Raw genomic sequence first — 21,033 nt, 5'->3', positions numbered from 1 at the left:
CATAGGGATGGAAGTGGGGACATGATTTAAGGAGAGATGATAGATGGCAAATTTAAGAAATGGTTTGGGTACAATAAATATTGAGGAGAAAAAAAAGATTAAAACACCACTGGTTATTTAAAACTGGGATAAACCCAGTGGGGGTTTCGGCAAGAGCTCATACAACTATCTGTTTTTCATTGTGAGAAAATCTTGTACTGTATGTGTTTATTTGAAGTGCCATGATTAGGTATGTGCGCATAAGTGAATGTTGTCATGTGGGCCTATTGTTTACATGTTCGCTCATTGAGGGTAAAGTGGGTGTGTGCAGCAGAACCATTCAAATGACTTATGACATATGTCAAATTTTAAAGAGATTCATGTTTTTATTTATTTTTTGTCAATCGAAGTTTCAGTCAGCGACCGCGTCTACAACCATTTCAGCACCGCGGTCAGCTCTCACTACTAGAACAAAAGACAGATTTGCATCCCTTGATGTCAGGCACCGTCAAAAAGTGCATGGCTGAAATGAAGGACGAAAACATGTCAAAACAAAAAATCCCTCTCATAGATTATAAAAGTATCATTTAGTCCAGTAAATGTTAAGTATTATATGATTAAGTAATCGATTTTGTATCATTATGTTGTCTCATTCTGCACAGTCAAAAAAATTGAGAATGGAGGAAATGTCGTCTTAAGACCAGTCCTGGTAGAATTCTTAGACGCTTCCTAACGGCAGACATCACGGCTTGTTACAACCTAAGGGAGCATATAGATCGACAGGGAGGGAGACACCGGTTTACGACGTCAAAGGCAACAGAATACACAGAGCCAGCCAACGCGGGAGCGAGCGGCAGCAATAGTCTACCATTTCCTGTGTTGGATCATAGGGAGCCTTTTATTATAACCACAAACCGCTTGAGAAATCCCAAAGAGGTTGTCATTTTTTTCGAAAATCCAATTTTGTGTGTATTTAGTGGAAACCCAGGTTTGTACACAACACAAATCAAAACTACGAGATAAAGCATCACACGCTCATGTTTATGGATAAAGGACGTCGTCGCTTGGATTTGTTCGGTGCGCTCTTTTGGGGGTAACTTGTCAAGGCACGGATTCAGAGGGGTCCTACATTAGACAAATTTAATTGAACAGGAGAATAGACAGAAACCGAAAATAAACCCTATTTGACAAGGGACAGAGGAGAACGGGTGATACTGCTCTCAACTAACTGCGAGACGAAGGAGAGAGGATCAAGGAGGAATAGTAGGTGAGGATTTTGTTCTCTTAACGTATGTACAATTATGTTCAATTCATTGTTATCGTCACCCCATCTTGACAAAGGGACCAAACAGGCCATACGTTGACACAACGTGACAGTATAGCCTATGGGTTTAAACAAGCAGTTTAGACCCATAGAGGTTTGAACAAAGGAGTACTTCGATGTCTGTTTATATACATTAATTTACCCGTGTAAACAACGATGTTAGTCAGATCCTAATAATAGGTTATCAGCTCATCAATTTCCCGATTTATTTATTTTTGGTGCGGGGACTGATTACAAACAATTACAGGGAAAACCATTGCAATTCATTTATAATTGCAACATTCCAATATGTTTTGCATGGCTATACCAACCGATGACCGTGATAGCTCCTGCTATTCAAAACATTGAAATAAAAATGAAAGTAGCTATGCATTTAAAGAATAAATGAATAATTTAGACTAGACCTCTTCTTCTCATCTGTCGTTGTGTTCTAAACACCTTCCCTCGCTCTCCTCGTCTCCAGGACCGAGTTGAAACCTTTGCCCGTCATCTCCACATTGTCCGAAGATCTATAGGTCCTCCCCGCTCCTTCTGACCACATTTCCAGTGTCCGTCCTCCGTGCGCACATCCCCGCTCCCACACCGTGTCAATGAAGGAGGCCGACGCAATCAAGCTCTTCATTGGGCAGATACCCCGAAATCTTGAGGAGAAGGACTTGAAACCGATCTTCGAACAGTTCGGGAAAATCTATGAGTTGACAGTGATAAAGGACAAGTACACGGGGATGCACAAAGGTAAGGGGAGAAGAGACAACACTGTATAGGCTAGGCTGTAGAGCGCACGGAAATACTTAATTACAATACATAGTCCTTCTGTCAGGGATTAGACGTTGTTTAGGCTATATGACTGAGCATATTTAGGCTATGAGACCTATGTAACAGATGCATGGCCACTGGCAGTTAAGTCCTTTCTGGCCAGCAATAAATGTGTTTCATCAGTGCACCTTCCAGCTTGTCTTTGTTGTTGTAACCATTGCTTCAGCTGGTACATCTCAAATGGCACCCTATTCTGCATGTAGTGTACTACTTTTGACAAGGGCCCATAGGGCTCTGGTTAAAGTAGTGCTCTATATAGGGAATGGGTGTCATTGTAGAAAATGTAACTTCTCCCGTCCACAGGCTTAGTAGCCTATATTCATTTATTTTCTACAACAGAATATTAAAAGTCACAGTGCAACCTGCTGCATTTTCTCTCTGCCCATTTGTTGCATCACGGTAAACTAATACATTCCACTTATAGACCTAGTGTTATGCACCGATCTTTGTTTAATGGTATAATGAACCCTCAATCCTCCCACCAGGCTGTGCCTTCCTGACATACTGCGAACGAGAGTCTGCCCTCAAGGCCCAGAATGCACTGCACGAGCAGAAGACGCTACCAGGGGTGAGTGCTCTCTCTGACGTTCAACAGCACACACTGGCTGAGTCCCAAATGGCATCCTGTTCCCTATGTAGTGCACTATTGGCTAGAGCCGTATGGGCCCTGGTCACAATTAGTGCACTAGTACTACGTAGGAAAATCGGGTCCCATTTGGGGCGCAACCATTCCCATGAGCACAAGGCGGAACAAGTGGCAGTCTACCTCACTGCACTACACACACACACAGACACAACAGTGTGCCACAGAAAAAAATAACTCACTCTGACATGTGAGCTCCACTTCCCTTTGAGTTAATTTGCCCAAGAGGAAGGTCAGGGGCGGCTTTCCTATATTTCCCTATACATGACGCATCCAGTCAGCGTCTTAGTCATCATCCTACGTCTTGGTGGGTTGGGAGTGACAGCTTAGGGGCATGCTGGAGTTACCTTGCCCTCTCTCGCGTCCCGCACATTCGAAATCAAAGTTAGAGCAGCTTGTTTAGCATAACCAGGCAGCAGGTGTGCTGCCAAGTGACATTTATGGAGCAGAATGTGACATGACAGGCGCTCTCTCTCGGCAGTCTCTATACAAACAGACGAGTATTGCGTTCCGCCTTCAGAAAGTATTCATACCCCTTGACATAATCCACATTTTGTTGTTACCCATCTAGACACAATATCCCATAATGACAAAGTGAAAACATGTTTAACATGTATTTTTTTACAAATTTATTGAAAATGAAATACAGATCTCATTTATATACAGTACCAGTCAAAAGTTGACACACTTACTCATTCAAGGGTTTTTCTTTACTATTTTTTACTACTTTTTACTATTTTCTACATTGTAGAATAACAGTGAAGACAAAACTATGAAATAACACATGTAGTAACCAAAAAAGTGTTAAACAAATCAAAATATATGTATATTTTTTGAGATTCTTCAAAGTAGCCACCCTTTGCCTTGACAGCTTTGCACACTCTTGGCATTCTCTCAACCAGCTTCATGAGGTAGTCACCTGGAATGCATGTAAATTAACAGGTGGGCCTTGTTAAATGTTAATTTCTGGAATTTCTTTCCTTAATGCGTTTAGTCACAATTGATTGACAAGGTAGGGGTGGTATACAGAAGATAGCCCTATTTGGTAAAAGACCAAGTCCATATTATGGCAAGAACAGCTCAAATAAGCAAGGAGAAACAACAGTCCATTACTTTAAGACATGAAGGTCAGTCAATCTGGAAAATAAATTCTTCAGAGTTCAAGTAACAGACACATCTCAACATCAACTGATCAGAGGAGACTGCATGAATCAGGTATTCATGGAAACCACTACTGCAGGACACCAATAAGAAGAGACTTGCTTGGGCCAAGAAACACGAGCAATAGACCGGTGGAAATCTGTCTTTTGGTCTGATGAGTCCAGATTTGACATTTTTTGTTCCAAACGCTGGGTCTTGTGAGACGCAGAGTAGGTGAACGGATGATCTCGGCATGTGTGGTTCCCACCGTGAAGCATGGAGGATGTGGTGTGGGGGTGCTTTGCTGATGGCACTAATCCACATTTTGTTGTTACCCATCTAGACACAATATCCCATAATGACAAAGTGAAAACATGTTTAACATGTATTTTTTTACAAATTTATTGAAAATGAAATACAGATCTCATTTATATACAGTCTTCAAAGTAGCCACCCTTTGCCTTGACAGCTTTGCACACTCTTGGCATTCTCTCAACCAGCTTCATGAGGTAGTCACCTGGAATGCATGTAAATTAACAGGTGGGCCTTGTTAAATGTTAATTTCTGGAATTTCTTTCCTTAATGCGTTTAGTCACAATTGATTGACAAGGTAGGGGTGGTATACAGAAGATAGCCCTATTTGGTAAAAGACCAAGTCCATATTATGGCAAGAACAGCTCAAATAAGCAAGGAGAAACAACAGTCCATTACTTTAAGACATGAAGGTATTTAGAATTCAAGGCACACTTAATCGGCATGGCAACCACAGCATTCTGCAACGATACGCCATCCCTTATGGTTTGGGTTTAGTGGGACTACCATTTGTTTTTCAACAGGACAATGACCCAAAACACACCTCCAGGCTGTGTAAGGGCTATTTGACCAAGAAGGAGAGTGATGGTGCTGCATCAGATGACCTGGCCTCCACAATCACCCAACCTAAACCCAATGGAGATGGTTTGGGATGAGTCGGACCGCAGAGTGAAGGAGAAGCAGCCAACAAATGCTCAGCATATATGGGAACTCCATCAAGACTGTTGGAAAAGCATTCCCTCTGAAGCTGGTTGAGAGAATGCCAAGAGTGTGCAAAGCTGTCATCAAGGCAAAGGGTGGCTACTTTGAAGAATCTCAAATATAACACTTTTTGGGGTTTCTACATGATTCCATATGTGTTATTCAATAGTTTTGTTCTCTTAACTATTATTCTACAATGTAAAAAATAAAAAACCCTTGAAATGAGTAGGTGTGTCCAAACTTTTGACTGGTTCTGTAAATAGTCACACCCCTGAGTCAGTACCTTTGGCGATGATTACAGCTTTGAGTCGTCCTGGGTGTGTCTGTATCAGCTTTGCACATCTGGATTTGGGGATTTTCTCCCATTCTTTCTTGCAGATTTTCTCAAGCTCTGTTATGTTTAGATGAGGAGCGGCGGTGAAAAGCAATCTTCAAGCCTTTCCACGGATTTTCAATGGGATTGGCTGGGCCACTCAAGGACTTGAATATTCTTGTTCTGAAGCCATTCCAGCATTGCTTTGGCTGTATGCTTGGGGTCATTGTCCTGTTAGAACGTAAATCTTCCCCCCTAGTCTAAGGTCGTTTGCTCTCTGAAGCGGGTTCTTATCAAGGATTTGCCTCTATTTGGCTCCATTCATTGTTCCTTCTATCCTTAGTCTCCCAGTCCCTGCTGCTGAAAAGCATCCCCATAGCATGATGCTGCCACCACCATACTTTACAGTAGGGAGGGTTTTAGATGGGTGATGAGCTCTGCATGGTTTTCACCAGACATAACGCTTTGCATTCAGACCAGAGAGTTAAATGTGTGTCTCATCGGACCACAGAATCATTTGCCTTGTGTCTTTTATGTGTCTTTTGGTAAACTCCAGGTGTGCTGTCATGTTCCTTTTTCTAAGGAGTGGCGTCCATTTGGCCAATCTACCATAAAGCCCAGGTTGGTAAAGTGCTGTAGAGACTGTCCTTCTGGCAGGTTCTCCCATCTCAGCCAATGAACTCTGTAGTTGTTATTGGGTTCTTGGTCACCTCCCAGACCAAGGTCCTTCTTGCTCGGTTGCTCAGTTTGGTTGGACGGCCAGCTCTAGGCAGTCTGATAAGTTCGATATTTTTTTCATTTCCCAATGATTGACACCACTGTGCTCTTAGAAACATTCAAACCCTGTATAAATTGTTTTATACCCTTCCCCAGATATATGGCTTATCACAATGTACCTCGGCGCTCTATGGACAGTTCCTTAGACTCTATAAGGTATAGTTTCTACTCTGACATGCACTGTCAACTGTGGAACCTTATCTAGACAGGTGTTTTTTTTCTAAATCATGTCCAAACAATTGAATTGGACACATGTGAACTCCAAGTTGTAGTGACATCTCAAGGAGATTGTATGCACCTAAGTTCAATTTGGAGTGTCATAGCAAAGGGGTATGAATACTTATTTAAATGAGTGATTTCTGTATTTAATTTTAAATAAATGAGCCAACATTTCTAAAAACATGTTTTCTCTCTGTCATAGATGGGTGAGAATCTATTTAATCCATTTTGAATTCAGGCTGTAACACAACAAAATGTGTCAAGGATTATGAATACTTTCTGTAGGTACTGTATGTACTGCACTACTTTTGACCAGGGCCCATAGGGTTCTGGTCAAAAGTAGTGCACTATGCAGGGAATAGGGGCAACCATTTGGGACTCTAAATAGGCTATATGCAACACAGCTAGGAATTATTATTGGACAAACCTGGTTTCCTCCTCCACTCACCTTGCCTCCTCTCAATATCTCCCTCTTTTTATTGAGGTTTACTGAGTTGTATTCTTTTGTTGGGTTTTATTACCAGTATTCCCATTTTAAGATGGTAGTGGGCCAAATCAAAGTTTTATTTGTCATTTGCCCAGGACACAGCGTAGTGTACTCAGTACAATGAAATGCTTACTCGCAAGCTGAGACAGTGAGGGGCATTTGGGAGCCAGAGAGGTAGAGTTAGCACTAGCAGCAATATACTGTAAATCCTATTATTAGCATGACAGTAGTCTGGCCTTCCTGACCTCTCAGAGAGGATCAGCAGGCAGGTTCCCCGTCGTTAAACCCCGTCTCCCCCGTCCATCTCCCCAGTGACTCGCTTCCCAGACCTTCTCACCTAAGCCATGTACAACCGTCCAAGAACAACCTCCCCCTCGTGTGTCCCATCCCAACCCCCGCAATGATGAAAACCACCTTATTAGCTAGACACTGACTACCCCACCCCCACCCCCGGAGAAGTAGTATCCCCACCCCCACTACCAGCTGTGGTGTAATCGTTATCTAATAGCACCTGCACTGCCAGAGAATAATTAACTTCACCATCCCCTTGTCAGGGACGCTATAAAGGAAAAAACATGAAAGTAATTGTAAGACACGAATACACCAATGCGCTTCTGAATACAGAAAGCTGAAGCATGTTATTATCTCTCTCCTCCTCTCCTTGTGCATTTATATTCAACATCCCTCTGTCTGTAGTGAGCTATACGCTGCCTGCCATGGTGGGAAATGTCAGTGCTTTTAACTGTCCTCACAATACACAACTACGGCCGAAAAGTAGATGTAAAAAGGAGTAAGGGGGGGGGGGGGGACGGCGGGATGAACATATGGTCTGATCTGAGTGGCACCTGGCCTTGTGTTTAATTTCAGGTGAGAGACTCTCCGTCTCACTGACATGGAGGCAGAGGATAGTGTCAAAAGGAGAATCTGCTGGTCTCTCTCTCTCCTCCCGTCTTGTACTCATGTCCTCCTGTCTCCTCTGTTTCTCCATCTCCCCGCTGCGATCTCTCGCTGTCTGAATTCTGTTTTGTTGCCATCCCAGTGTGTCTGGTTAACTTCACTGGTACAGCTGCTGGAGACGGATAAACATGACCATACAGACACGACATGGACCAACTCACAAATTGAATATGACCTATATATCCCCTTTCCTTGATCCCCCTTTATCTACATTTTGGATCTAGATTGTATGTGCTTTCACAATAGTCATCCCCACTGGTAAGGGTCAAATGCTTGTTTCAGTGCTTTGTTATGATAATGTTTCACTGAAATCAGAACCGGACATTGCCCTTCATTAGCAAGAAATAACCAGGTGACGATGGATTTAGTAAAGTCTGCCTGTGAATGATATTCCAGTATTTTAGGACTAATTTTGAATAATGAACTGTACATACACTTCATTTTTTTTGGTGTGCAGATTGCTGGGGCATGTCTCCAGAGATGGAATGAGTCTACGTGTGACTGTGTGTGTCTTGTGGGGGAGGGGGAGGGCAGGTGTTCAGACTGACATGGTTTGCTGAAGGGGGGATGGAGTGTGTGTGCTAGGGAAGAAAACATCCAGAGATGTGGACTGGAGATGTTGACGTCTTCATAAAGGAAATAAGAACGTACACACTGCTCTTGTCAGTATCAATAGTTTATTTAGCTTCGTCAGAGCTTCTTTTTTTTCTTTTTTAAAGATCTTCATAAAGAATAGACGCTCTCCCTAAAAATGTTTTTTTTTAACGTCTGACTAAGCTTGACATTTACTCAGCCATGAGTCAGACACATTATTTTGTGAATAGTCTGAAAATGAATGAATTTATGACTAACAATTGAGCATACACACTGTGTGTGTGTATTATATGCATGCATACATACATACATACATACATACATACATACACTGGGGCAAAAAAGTATTTAGTCAGCCACCAATTGTGCAAGTTCTCCCACTTAAAAAGATGAGAGAGGCCTGTAATTTTCATCATAGGTACACTTCAACTATGACAGACAAAATGAAAAAAAAAATCCAGAAAATCACATTGTAGGTTTTTTAATGAATTTATTTGCAAATAATGGTGGAAAATAAGTATTTGGTCAATAACAAAAGTTTATCTCAATACTTTGTTATATACACTCAGTTGGCAATGACAGAGGTCAAACGTTTTCTGTAAGTCTTCACAAGGTTCTCACACACTGTTGCTGGTATTTTGGCCCATTCCTCCATGCAGATCTCCTCTAGAGCAGTGATGTTTTGGGGCTGTTGCTGGGCAGGAGCATGCCCAGGCGTTGTAGGGAGGTCATACAGGCACGTGGAGGCCACACACACTCCTGAGCCTCATTTTGGCTTGTTTTAAGGACATTACATCAAAGTTGGATCAGCCTGTAGTGTGGTTTTCCACTTTAATTTTGAGTGTGACTCCAAATCCAGACCTCCATGGGTTGATACATTTGATTTCCATTGATCATTTTTGTGTGATTTTGTTGTCAGCACATTCAACTATATAAAGAAAAAAGTATTTCATAAGAATATTTCATTCATTCAGATCTAGGATGTGTTATTTTAGTGTTCCCTTTATTTTTTTGAGCAGTGTACATACATACATACATACATACATACAGTTGAAGTCAAAAGTTTACATACAGCTTAGCCAAATACATTTAAACTCAATTTTTCTAAATTGCTGAGATTTAATGCTTGTAAAAAATCCCCATCAGTTAGGATAACCACATTATTTAAAAAATGTGATATGTCAGAATAATGGTAGAGAGAATGATTTATTTATTTCATCACTTTCCCAGTACATACACTCAATTAGTATTTGGTAGCATTGCCTTTAAATTGTTTAACTTGGGTCAAATGTTTCGGGTAGCCTTCCACAAGCTTCCCACAATAAGTTGGGTGAATTTTGGCCCATTCTTCCTGACAGAGCTGCTGTAACTGAGTCAGGTTTGTAGGCCTCCTTGCTCGCACACTCTTTTTCAGTTCTGCCCACAAATGTTCTATAGGATTGAGGTCAGGGCTTTGTGATGGCCACTCAAATACCGTGAGTTTGTTGTCCTTAAGTCATTTTGCCACAACTTTGGAAGTATGCTTGAGGTCATTTCTCCAAAAAGTATGATCTTTGTCCCCATGTGCAGTTGCAAACCATAGTCTGGCTTTTTATTGGCGGTTTTGGAGCAGTGGCTTCTTCCTTGCTGAGCGGCCTTTCAGATTATGTCAACATAGGACTCGTTTTACTGTGAATATAGATACTTTTGTATCAGCATCTTCACAAGGTCCTTTGCTTTTGTTCCGGGATTGATTTGCACTTTTCGCACCAAAGTACGTTCATCTTTAGGAGACAGAATGCGTCTCCTTCCTGAGCGGTATGATGGCTGCGTGGTCCCATGGTGTTTATACTTGCGTATTATTGTTTGTACAGATGAACGTGGTACCTTCAGGCGTTTGGAAATTGCTCCCAAGGATGAACCTTGGAGGTCTACAAGTTTTTTTTCTGAGGTCTTGGCTGATTTCTTTTGATTTTCCCATGATGTCAAGCAAAGAGGCACTGAGCTTGAAGGTAGGCCTTGAAATACATCCACAGTGACACCGCCAATTGACTCAAATGATGTCAATTAGCCTATCAGAAGCTTCTAAAGCCATGCCATCATTTTCTGGAATTTTCCAAGCTGTTTAAAGGCACAGTCAACTTAGTGGATGTAAACTTCTGACCCACTGGAATTGTGATACGGTGAAATAATCTGTTTGTAAACAATTGTTGGAAAAATTAATTGCCATGCACAAAGTAGATGTCCTAAAACCGACTCGCCAAACCGTACTTTAACAAGAAATTTGTGGAGTGGTTGGAAAAACGAGTTTTAATGACTCCAACCTAAGTGTATGTAAACTTCTGACTTCAACGTGTGTGTGTGTGTGTGTGTGTGTGTGTGTGTGTGTGTGTGTGTGTGTGTGCGCACAGTATGCCTGTGGGGTCTCCTATTTGTTCTATGTGCTGTGTGTAAGCATTAAAAGCAGTGAGTAGTCTGACCAGGGATGATTATTATAACGAGTGCATATCTGAGCACACTTATCTGATTGATCTATTAAAGTGTGTGTGTACATTTGCATATGTATGCATATAATTACAGGCTGATATCAATGTGTGCAAGCCAAGGGATAGTACAGATGTCATGCACACTGTAGAAAGACTCAACAGCTGTCACTTGGGGAGACTGTAGGGAAGAATGTAGAATAGATTCAATTTGCGAGGAGGGTAAATGGGTGTGAATTGAAGAGAAATTGGATGAATGGTGGGGAGGAGGGTGGGGGATGGGGTAAGAAATTAATGAAAGTTTGACATGAGCAGCGGGTGGGGGGTGGGTCAGTGGGGGTTGTGGGACGAGGGTGCATTGAGGCAGTACGTTTATCAGCTTAAATACAGACATCTGTTACAGAGAACGATGGTGTTTTGTCGGGGGTGGGGGGTACGAGTGTGTGTGCGTGAATGTGGAGTGGAAAGAGGCTCTTATGACAAAACTCCTCAGGCTCTGTGAACTCAGGCGCACAGAGCAGGGCCAGCGTTTAATCTGATGGACATGCATCTATATATATATCGCACTTAGGTGGAATTAAACTGACTAAACCAAAAAAAAAAAAACTAGGACGCAGCTCTATGAAAACAAGTCCAGCTCCCACAATTGTAGTTTTTTTCCCCTGTGCAATATGGACAAACATAACATATGGTTAACATATACTTCCAACATTATGCACAGAGAAAATGGTTGACGATTCAGAATCAACTCGCCTCTGACTGTACTGTACCTACTTCCGTATATCTCTACTTTTAGAGATATACTCCGCATCTTCAGACGAAGAAAAGCAGCGAGGTTGTATTTCAATGTATGACCCCACCCTAGAGAGCGTTGAATGTGTTAACAGGCCGAGCATGACCAGCAGTGACATACTGAAGACAGGCTTGCTCATTGATTACAGATTGTTGACGTGCGCGTGTGCGCGTAGGGAGATTTCCCATCTGTGTTTGCGATTGTACCTTTTTTTCTGTGCCTGCCTTTGTTGCTTTGTTTATCTCGTTGTGTGCCTGAGTGTTTTTCTATGTCAGATTTTTTTTCTCTTTGTTTGCATCTGCGAATAGAGATATAGCCTATGTCTCCACCTGTGTGTTTTCTGTGCTCTGTAATTATCTCTGTACATGTTCAGATGTGTGTTCTGGTGTATGTGGGGGGGGGGGGGGGGTTGATTATAGTCGCAGGTCTCGTTGCCAGGAGACGGTGGGGACGAGGGATGCCAGGTTGCTAGGTAACCGGCGCGATGCAATGACCAGCGCTGTGTGATGGAGCGGAGGGAGGCGAAAGGGAAAACTGTCTTTGTGCCCCCCCTTCCCTCACTCCCACCCTCCCTGTACACACTCTTGAGAGAGACAGAGATGGTCTCCGCTGATATATTTACCTTTCAGTCACTGCTTTTCTGGCAGACGGGCAGAATGGACTTGAATTAGAGAGAAATGTGTCACCCTCTTCACTGCAGCCTGTTTGGGGCTTATTGATACAGTGAGTGAGTGGAGGGGACAGAGATTATGAGCTGTCCTCTGGTTTGGAAGAGGGCAAGAGAGGAGAGAAATGTGATGAAGAATGTGATTAACAGGGATATACACACCCTGTCTCTGCTATCATCTCCCATCCCACATTCACGCTCCTCTATAAATATGAGCGTGTGTGTGTGTGTGCGCATTGAGGGGATGTGGTCAGGTGTGGGGGAGGGGTCTTGCTGTGATTTGGTTGGATGATCTATGGATTTAATATCTCATACTGTAATCCTAGCGAAATCCCTTATGGCATCACAGGGGGAAAAATTAACTGTGTGTGTGCTCACATCAATGTAGGCAAGAGTGTTTATACATACGAGGCTGCCATGAACAGACGGTGTATGTGTCTACAGACTGCCTGTGTGGACATTTGTGTTTGTGCCACTGTGTTTGTAGAGTTTGAGAAATAATCATAAGGTCACTGTAGCTTTCGATTTAAAAAAAACGGCAACATGAACATTGAGAGATAAAATGGGTCACAGATATGGCCGGTTTGTCCTTTTGGCTGTATTTTATCTGTGCTGTTTTTTTGTTTTTAAATGAGCCTGTTGATTTGCAGAGAAAATCTAGAAGAGGAAAAGTATGAAGTGGCTTGGCTCGCACAGTGGAATATGTGGAGACATTTTCTTGGTCCCCACAGTATCTGCCCTTGTGGCAGCAGTTAAATGCAACAGGCACCATCCCATGTCCCCTTGTCCCTAAAATTCCAGTTCTCCCCCAAGCATCCTTTCTTCCCCGCGACATACACATCCTAATAATCCCAATGTCTCTCAACCTAGTACCACCCTTTAGTCATTCGTTTTTTCCCCTCTCCTACGCGCGTTGTTCGGGGCAACCTTGTTTACCTGCTGTGGATCTCATCACAAGGGTGTCATGGTGACCGCAATGCGAGGTGGAGACTTTGTCAGAGGAGCAGGGCTGGTTGCCGTGCCGATGTCGAGTGCCACTGCCTCGATGGCCTCCCCCCTGATCCAAGCCTTGCTCTTGTATACTCTTAATTCCTGTCTCTTGTGCCATCTGCTCTGCTTCTACTCTCCTTATCGTAACCGTGGTAGCACTCAAGTCATAGATTGACTAACCTAGCGTTTATATGAAGTATACTCTGTTTTATTCAGGCTGTTATAATATCCTGAAATTTGATTTGAGACGGGTTTATACGAACAATCTATCAAACAATTGTTGCGTCATGAGGTTGTCATTAAAGTCTAAGTGTTGGCTAAGACGTGATATTTTGGTTTTGTGTGTTTTTATTACAGTCATCTTTAACCCGATGCAAATTAAATTAACTAATTTAGCAGGTGACTTTATCCAAGGTGACTTTGTCGAACATTTTGAGGCGTGTAGAAAAACATCACCTCTGAGAAGAAAATTATATTCTATTTACTGACTTCCGGAAACATTCACCACGTTCACATGCGTTTTGAATTACTGCTTTCATTCCTTCCCGGTAAACAGATGCTTCTCAATCCACACGGTCATCGAATTCATTGTCGTTACCAATGGCTCATTCTCCATCAGAAAACACCAGGCCTGCTGGTGATGGTGTTTGTGCATGCAGGTGGCAAGGGCCCGACCAGCACTGATCAATACTGTCTCCCAGTGACTGATCACAACTGATCAATCAGAGACTGGGATCAGTGACTAGCTCAAATGTCACCAGCTCCATAATTAAGACCTTCATTAAGCCAGCGGTAACACACTGTCACTCTGCCCCGCTCCTTTCTGCTCGCCAATCCCTTTCCTCTCTGCACCCTCCACCCGCTCTCCTTCTCACTGCATCACCAAACATTTGAGAGAGAGCATTGAAGTGCCTAGCTACGCCTACATCATTACAAGGATTGTGTTTGTGGTCCACAACTGTTGTGAAGTCATTTTTGTGGATTGGGTTTTGATGACGTGTGAAAGGTGGTCTGTTTCTTACTTTGTTTTGGTTGCTCTCTCCTCATTCTGGTCTGATTCTGATTCTATCCATTCCTCTACAGCTCCTTCCCCCTCTCGCTCTGCTCAGAATCTTTCACTATTCTAATCCAGCATGCTTTGGTAATCCAGATTAGCCGGCGAGCATTCTTAATCTTATCACTTGCCCAATCCCGCGTGGGTGTGTGCTTTTCCTGTTTTTTTTATGCCTGATAGGGAGAGAAAAAACGATAGAGGACAGGATTAGATAAGGGCGTTTGAGAGGGGGACAAGAAAAGTGAATGAAGATCTTGAACAGTATCACTGACAGACTCTGGGAGGGAATATAATTGATAGGGAAAGAGAGGAGAAGGAGAGCAGTAAACCAGGAGGGTGATGGGTCGAGGCAGGGCTTCATCAGAAGCCCAGGGAGTGGCCAGCTCACATTCCAGCTCTTTTTCTTGTGTTCTACTTACACATGCACAATATGCATGTATGTACGGTACATATGCAACTAAACAAGCATCTGCTTAATTATGGATGTGCCTTGGGATAAGAGCAACTTGCTTACTGGCCATGTAATGTGGGCCTTCTATTTCAGATGAACCGGCCCATTCAAGTGAAGCCAGCAGACAGCGAGGGCAGAGGGGGTAAGAGACATCCGTCCATAGCAACACCTGTTCAAACAACACCTCTCAAACACCTGTCTAACATATTACCTTTTTGAAACAACACTCTGTCTCAAACAAACTGCAATGTCTCAAGACAAAAGCCTGAAACAGGTTCTTCCCAGCTTCAACAAAAATAGCCACTTGTCACTGCTTCTGAGCAACTCCTGCTTCTAAACCATACCTCTAAAAAAATGAGTAACTCAAGAATGCTACTACTTTAATATTTGAGTGCCTGACTAGAGAAAGTAATTATAATAAGGATTTCAACCAACTGCGTATTTCATTATGTCACCGAGCATACAGAACAGTGGATGACGAAGGAGCATTCCAGTCACAGCCAGATCGTGCTCTTTTATGCAGCACGTTTCCTTGATACTGCACTCTGGTGGCCTTTTCTGTATATAGCAGGGTTATAGCACAATAGTCACAGGCATCAACATACTGTATGTTGTAACACCCTACATGAATGCCTAACAATTTAGCTGATCGATTAACACACATTGGGCTTATGAAGCAATGTAAACAATTAAATCATTCAATTATAATCATTCGATCTTGCCTCTGCCTGTTCTTGCCCTCAACCAACCACTCTCTCTGCCCCCCCCCCCCCATCACTCTATGTCCAAATTCCTTTCTCTGCGTTTCTATCTTGGCCCCTCACCTCATCTTCCCCTTAGAAGACAGGAAGCTGTTTGTGGGCATGCTGGGGAAGCAGCAGTCTGACGCGGACGTGAGGAAGATGTTTGAGGAGTTTGGGAACATTGAAGAGTGCACCGTGCTCCGCGGCCCTGACGGCACTAGCAAAGGTAGCTCACACCATTACTGACCGCTGCAGCATTTAGCCTTACATCGACGCCACCACGTCAACAGCACTAATATTACCATGAAGGTCAGGAATCGGTCACATCTAAACCCGTGGCACTGCATAAATGCTTGATTTTCTGTGTTGTATGAGGCATGACTGATGATGCAATATGTTTTGTAGATCATAGGTAATGATGCGGAAACGCAGTTTATGGGTTGTGATTGATGACGTAATGAATGTTTTGTGGACCACGGTTCATGACGTGGCTATAACTGATGAAGTGTCGATGGTGAGATGCACTTTGTAGGCCGTAGCCTGCGATATGTCGTGTCACGCGGGGGGAGGCCAGGGTTTGACGATGTGTCATGTTTTGTAGGCTGTGCCTTTGTGAAGTACCAGAACAATGCAGAGGCTGCGGCAGCCATCAGCACTCTGCATGGGAGCCGCACTCTACCGGTCAGTCAGTCACTCTCACACACACACACTCAAATACTCTCCAAAGCAGTCATTTAGACATAGAGACTGTAGTTTATAGGAGTGGAGACAATGTATGCTCCTCAGTCCTTGTGTTAACAGTGATGTAGGTAATTTGGTACAGTGACGTGTGTAATTTTCACCGTGTAATGTCCCCCTTTCTCCCCGCAGGGAGCCTCTTCCAGCCTGGTGGTGAAGTTCGCCGACTCTGAGAAGGAGCGAGGGATAAGGCGCATGCAGCAGGTGGCGTCCCAGCTGGGGGTCATCAGTCCCATGACCTTACACCTCGGGGCTTACAATGCCTACACACAGGCAGTGAGTACTAGTAGTACTGAACCCCAAGCATTATAGCACTGAACCCCAAGCATAATACTCAAGCCAACACACTGGTGGTGAATGGCTACACCCCAAAATGGCACCCAATATTTCTTATACGGGTCATAAGTAGTGCACTACTATAGGGGATAGGGTGCCATTTGGGATGTGATCCTGGCGGTGAATGAGACGCCTTCACTTCTTTTCTTCTTTGTAGCTGGTGCAGCAGCAGGCTCTGGTGGCCCAGTCGGCGTACTTGTCTCCTGTGTCCACCATCACCATGCAGCAGTTGGCTGCCCTCAACCCGAGCAGCCTCATTGCCACGCCCATCGCATCACTCACTACCTCCTCAGGTACTTAATAACAAGCTGCCGTCCTCTGCCACTTTTCATCCCCTCCCACGGGATTCTCTGCTTGGCTCAGTTTCTCTCTTTATATACGTTTCGTTTCTCTAAAGTCTTGGCCCCATTTTGTCTGTTTTTGGATCCATTTTATTGCATTTGTTCCTGCGTTTCGTTTAACCGTGTCTGCCTGTCCCCTGAACGGTCGTCCTGTGCAGGTACCAGCACTCCGCCCACCATGGCAGCCACACCGGTGCCTGCTCTGCCTCCACCACTCAGCTACCCTCCAGTCCCAGCTCCACCCAATGGACAGTCAGTGTCTGAAACCCTGTACACCAATGGAGTTCATTCTTACCAAGGTATCTCACTTACTCTGACTTTGCTTCCATCAGACTATCATTATGAAAATGTAAGCAAATTAACCTTATCTAGCATGTTTGTTTGTTTACTAAGGGTGTAAGCTGTTGCATGGCACCAAATGCCATTTAGAGCATGTAAGCACCCCCAAAAAAAGCATGTTTGTATAGCAGTTGATAAATCGGGCTGTTGTTTTTCTTTGATTTTCTCTCTCTCAGCTCAAACTCCAGTTTTGGATCCTCTTCAGCAAGCGTACGCTGGGATGCAGCACTACACAGGTGGGACAGTAGTGAGTCCATTTGAGTCCTTAAAATTTCCTGGAGGGAATTTTAGGTTTGAAATGCCCTCTCAACAGTCCTTAATGTTTACTTATGCAAACACACCCACAGCAACCTACCCTTCTGCCTATGGAATGGTGGGGCAGCCATTCCCACACCAACACACAATGGTTGCACAGCAACATCAGCAGCCTCAGCAACTGCAGCAACGAGAAGGTGATTTCTACCTACTTGTCCTCCCTTCTATGCATTCTCTCATTTTGACTATGTTCAATGTTGGTTCCCCCACAGAGTGAGACAGTCTAAAATCACTACCTCATCCTGATCATCTCAAGTCACGTTAGAACCCCTCAGGGAGCCTTGATGGTCTAACCTTCCACTGTCGTCTTCTTCTTCTTCTTCTTCTCAGGGCCTGAGGGGTGTAACATCTTCATCTATCACCTGCCTCAGGAGTTCACTGACTCTGAGATGCTGCAAATGTTCATCCCCTTCGGCAACGTCATCTCAGCAAAGGTCTTTGTTGACCGTGCCACCAATCAGAGCAAGTGCTTTGGTGAGTGACGACGACAACGGATGTGTCCCAAATGGCACCCCATACCGTAGGCGGTGCACTACTTTTGACCGGGGCCCATAGGGAATAGTGTGCCACATTGAGAACATAGTAAATTATGAGGAGGAGGCAGTGCTGGGAAGGATTATACTCCCTTCTCGTAGTTTAATACTTTCACAGAATTGGCCATAAGGTTTTGCTTCTGTTTGCTTCTCTTCAGGTTTTGTGAGTTTTGACAACCCGTCCAGTGCTCAGACGGCAATTCAGGCCATGAATGGTTTCCAGATTGGCATGAAGAGGCTCAAGGTGCAGCTCAAGAGGCCCAAGGATGCCAACCGACCCTACTAAATGAGCAAGGGAGATGAGAAGGTGAGCAAGGGGGGGATGAGAATGAGGCGTGAGATGGAGGGTCAGGGGGACTGACAGGCAATGAGAAACTGTGAAAGGTAGGTTATGGGATCATTTGTTAAAATTTTGTGGAAGCTCAGTATTAAAATAATGACTTATCAACTAGGATAAAATAAGTGAACCAGATCCACACATGAGTAAGGTGACAGTCTACTAAAAGCAGTAATTGTTTAAAACATTACATTTAGACACAATCATAGGACTACTTGGTTTGTTGAGATAAGGCCATACCAATGCCGTGACAAATGGATTGACAACATGTTTCATTATTCAAAAGCAGATTTAATATAGTCCAGACAAATGTTTCATTAACAAGTGTTGTATGATTAGGTTGAAGACAATAACTATTATACGTCATTAATTTATTTTTTTACTTTTTATTTATTGTTTTTGTGCTGTGTCATATGTCATTTTCCTGAGAAAAAAAACATCATACCACACTCAAGACTGTCCTGTCCATACATATATCGTGGAGACTACGTCGCTATGGTTGCCTAGCAACCGCTAAAAAAAACCTTCCTCTCACAGCGTTGTAAGTTAATTGGCCTGTGTTGGTTGCTGTGGCGATATTGCCTGTGATGGTTGCCATTTAGCTATTTTATTTTTGGCCGTTGCCTTTATTCACCATGCTCAACTGCATGGCGAGTTGCTGTGGCGACCATGAATTGTGTTTGGTGCGTTGTGAGTTTCCTCTATTATTTTGTCCTGTTTTTATCCTTACAAACACTGATAAATTACTGTCACTGTACCTCAGATTTTGTAAGCAATTGATTATCATGACAGGCTATTATATATTTTTTGCAATATATCTATTTCATTGCACAGAGCAATATTAAGCATTAACAGTAAATCAAACATGTATCTAAATATTTTCTTTGGATTTTGTTTTTTGATTCGTTTCCGTTTTGTTGTTTGTCATGATTATCATTCTTACATATCCCCCATGTTTAGTTGGTCGCTGTTTTAGTTTTGGTGAGTGCAGGGTTTTGTGCAGTCGTAATTGAATCCAAGTGACTTAGTGCCTGAACTTTGTTTGTTTTTGGTATGACTGATTGTGACCTACAGTGCAAGTTAGTGACATAATGATGCTATGTGCGTGTGCGGATCCACACGAAGTACTTGTGTGTATTAATTCATAAATAAAGTAGTGTGTGTGTGTGTGTGTAGTTGTGTGTGTGTACCACGTGAGATACCGTTCATGTGAGGGTTTTGGGCTAAACTGTATGGTTGTCGTTGTGACATGTCACATGTGCTGCTGACTGAGGAACAGCATTAATCTGTAGGAATTCTGGGTTACTTCGATTTTCCAATCAAACGTAAAGCCATAAGCGACGGTCTCATGTGGAACCTTTGACATAACAGCTTTAAAAAAAAAAAAAAACGTTCTCTTATCTCTGAAAATGATTTCAGAAGAATTTTGAATCTCCTTTGACTCAATTGTTTGGTCAATGCGATGTAACATTAGACTAGAGTATTACGAAGAGATACAAAAAACCACACCTCCCAGAATTCCTCTTGTGCATGTTTTGACATTTATTTGCCTGCCAAAACAATACAACAAAATATTTAAGAAATGCACACCAATGCAGCAGTATGGTTGTCACTGTATGAGTTGCATGGACACTAGGCGTGCTTGTGTAGTTATCAATGAGGACATCCATGTGATATGTGTAACCAACGTGTTTGCAGATGTTTTTCCCATACTTCCAAAGAGTGTCAACATACTCCATATATATGCTCATCTAAACGATTTTAATATTTGTGTTTCTTTGTATTCATCCTCTCTTTCTGTCTCTCTCTTCCCCAGGGAAGATATAAGAGTTCTATCAAGAAACTGCTTGGGACGTTCCAGCCTTTTTGGTTGTTTCGCCAACCGTATAGCACAGGGAGCAACAAAACTTCTCAGAAAAATATGATAAATATATGTATCTGCAACAATAACAACAAAAATCTGTAACAACAAAATAACAAACGTGTGGTGGGTGGTTGAGTACACATACCATTCCACAGCTGGATTCAGTCATATTATGTACAAACTGTATTGTCAGCTACAAGGTCTACATGAAAAAGCATATCACTTATTCTACTGAACAGGGTTTTACTGTATAGTGTGGTTTGTGGTCCATAACGTAAGGGGGAAGGGCAATGTCTGGGGTTGAAGAAGTGGGATGGTAACCTTTATCGGGGGAAAAAAATAATATTCTGTATGATTACCATTGGTCGATTTGGTATGTAGATTTAGTTTATTATTTAAAAGTAAATGATAGAAGGGGTAATTAAACAGGAAGAAAATCAACTTCTTCTCACTGTACATATCTTTGTTTTAAATGGAGTCAAATAATGAAAATGTGTTATTATAACCACTACTACTGGTATTGGCATAATGGTGGGAGGGAGGGTAATTGGGTGGAATTTTTGTATCTACATTTTTTACATTTAATTTATTTGTTAATGGCGATTTTTTTTTTTTTTTTCGTTTTTTTTTTTTCATTTTATTTTAGAAAATAGATTCCTGTGGTCTACAAGACTATGGATAAACTTATTGTAGAATGTTTAATTACATAAATGTAATTATCAAAAAATCATTGTTTAATTATTTATTCCCTACAATTGCTGTTTTAAAACATGTCTTTAAGAAAAAATAAAGTAAAATTTAGAAAAA

The 21,033-nt window shown here is 42.6% G+C and overlaps 1 protein-coding gene across 11 annotated transcripts; it reads left to right on the top strand.

Moving 5' to 3' along the window:
- The first annotated feature begins 686 nt into the window (after positions 1–686).
- On the top strand, positions 687–21,033 carry celf3a (cugbp, Elav-like family member 3a). 11 transcript variants are annotated; one of them, XM_090228238.1, is made up of 14 exons: positions 687–1,242; positions 1,767–2,038; positions 2,605–2,687; positions 14,774–14,822; positions 15,521–15,649; positions 16,025–16,104; positions 16,294–16,437; positions 16,655–16,790; positions 16,997–17,137; positions 17,354–17,413; positions 17,525–17,629; positions 17,823–17,966; positions 18,184–18,332; positions 20,179–21,033. In XM_090228238.1, exons 2-13 carry the CDS (start codon positions 1,894–1,896, stop codon positions 18,309–18,311), a joined length of 1,344 nt encoding a protein of 447 aa, XP_090084364.1. In that variant the 5' UTR covers positions 687–1,242; positions 1,767–1,893; the 3' UTR covers positions 18,312–18,332; positions 20,179–21,033. The 11 variants fall into 11 exon arrangements, 6 of the variants coding, with proteins under 6 accessions (XP_090084364.1, XP_036827108.1, XP_036827107.1 ...); XM_036971213.2 differs by having other exon boundaries at positions 701–1,246; positions 15,524–15,649; XR_016493675.1 differs by having other exon boundaries at positions 717–1,242; positions 18,184–18,903.

The sequence above is a fragment of the Oncorhynchus mykiss genome, chromosome 30 (assembly GCF_057628025.1).
Source record: "Oncorhynchus mykiss isolate SJ-2025 chromosome 30, ASM5762802v1, whole genome shotgun sequence".
In the NCBI taxonomy this organism is placed as follows: domain Eukaryota; kingdom Metazoa; phylum Chordata; class Actinopteri; order Salmoniformes; family Salmonidae; genus Oncorhynchus; species Oncorhynchus mykiss.
This window is presented reverse-complemented; position numbering and strand designations above follow the sequence as displayed.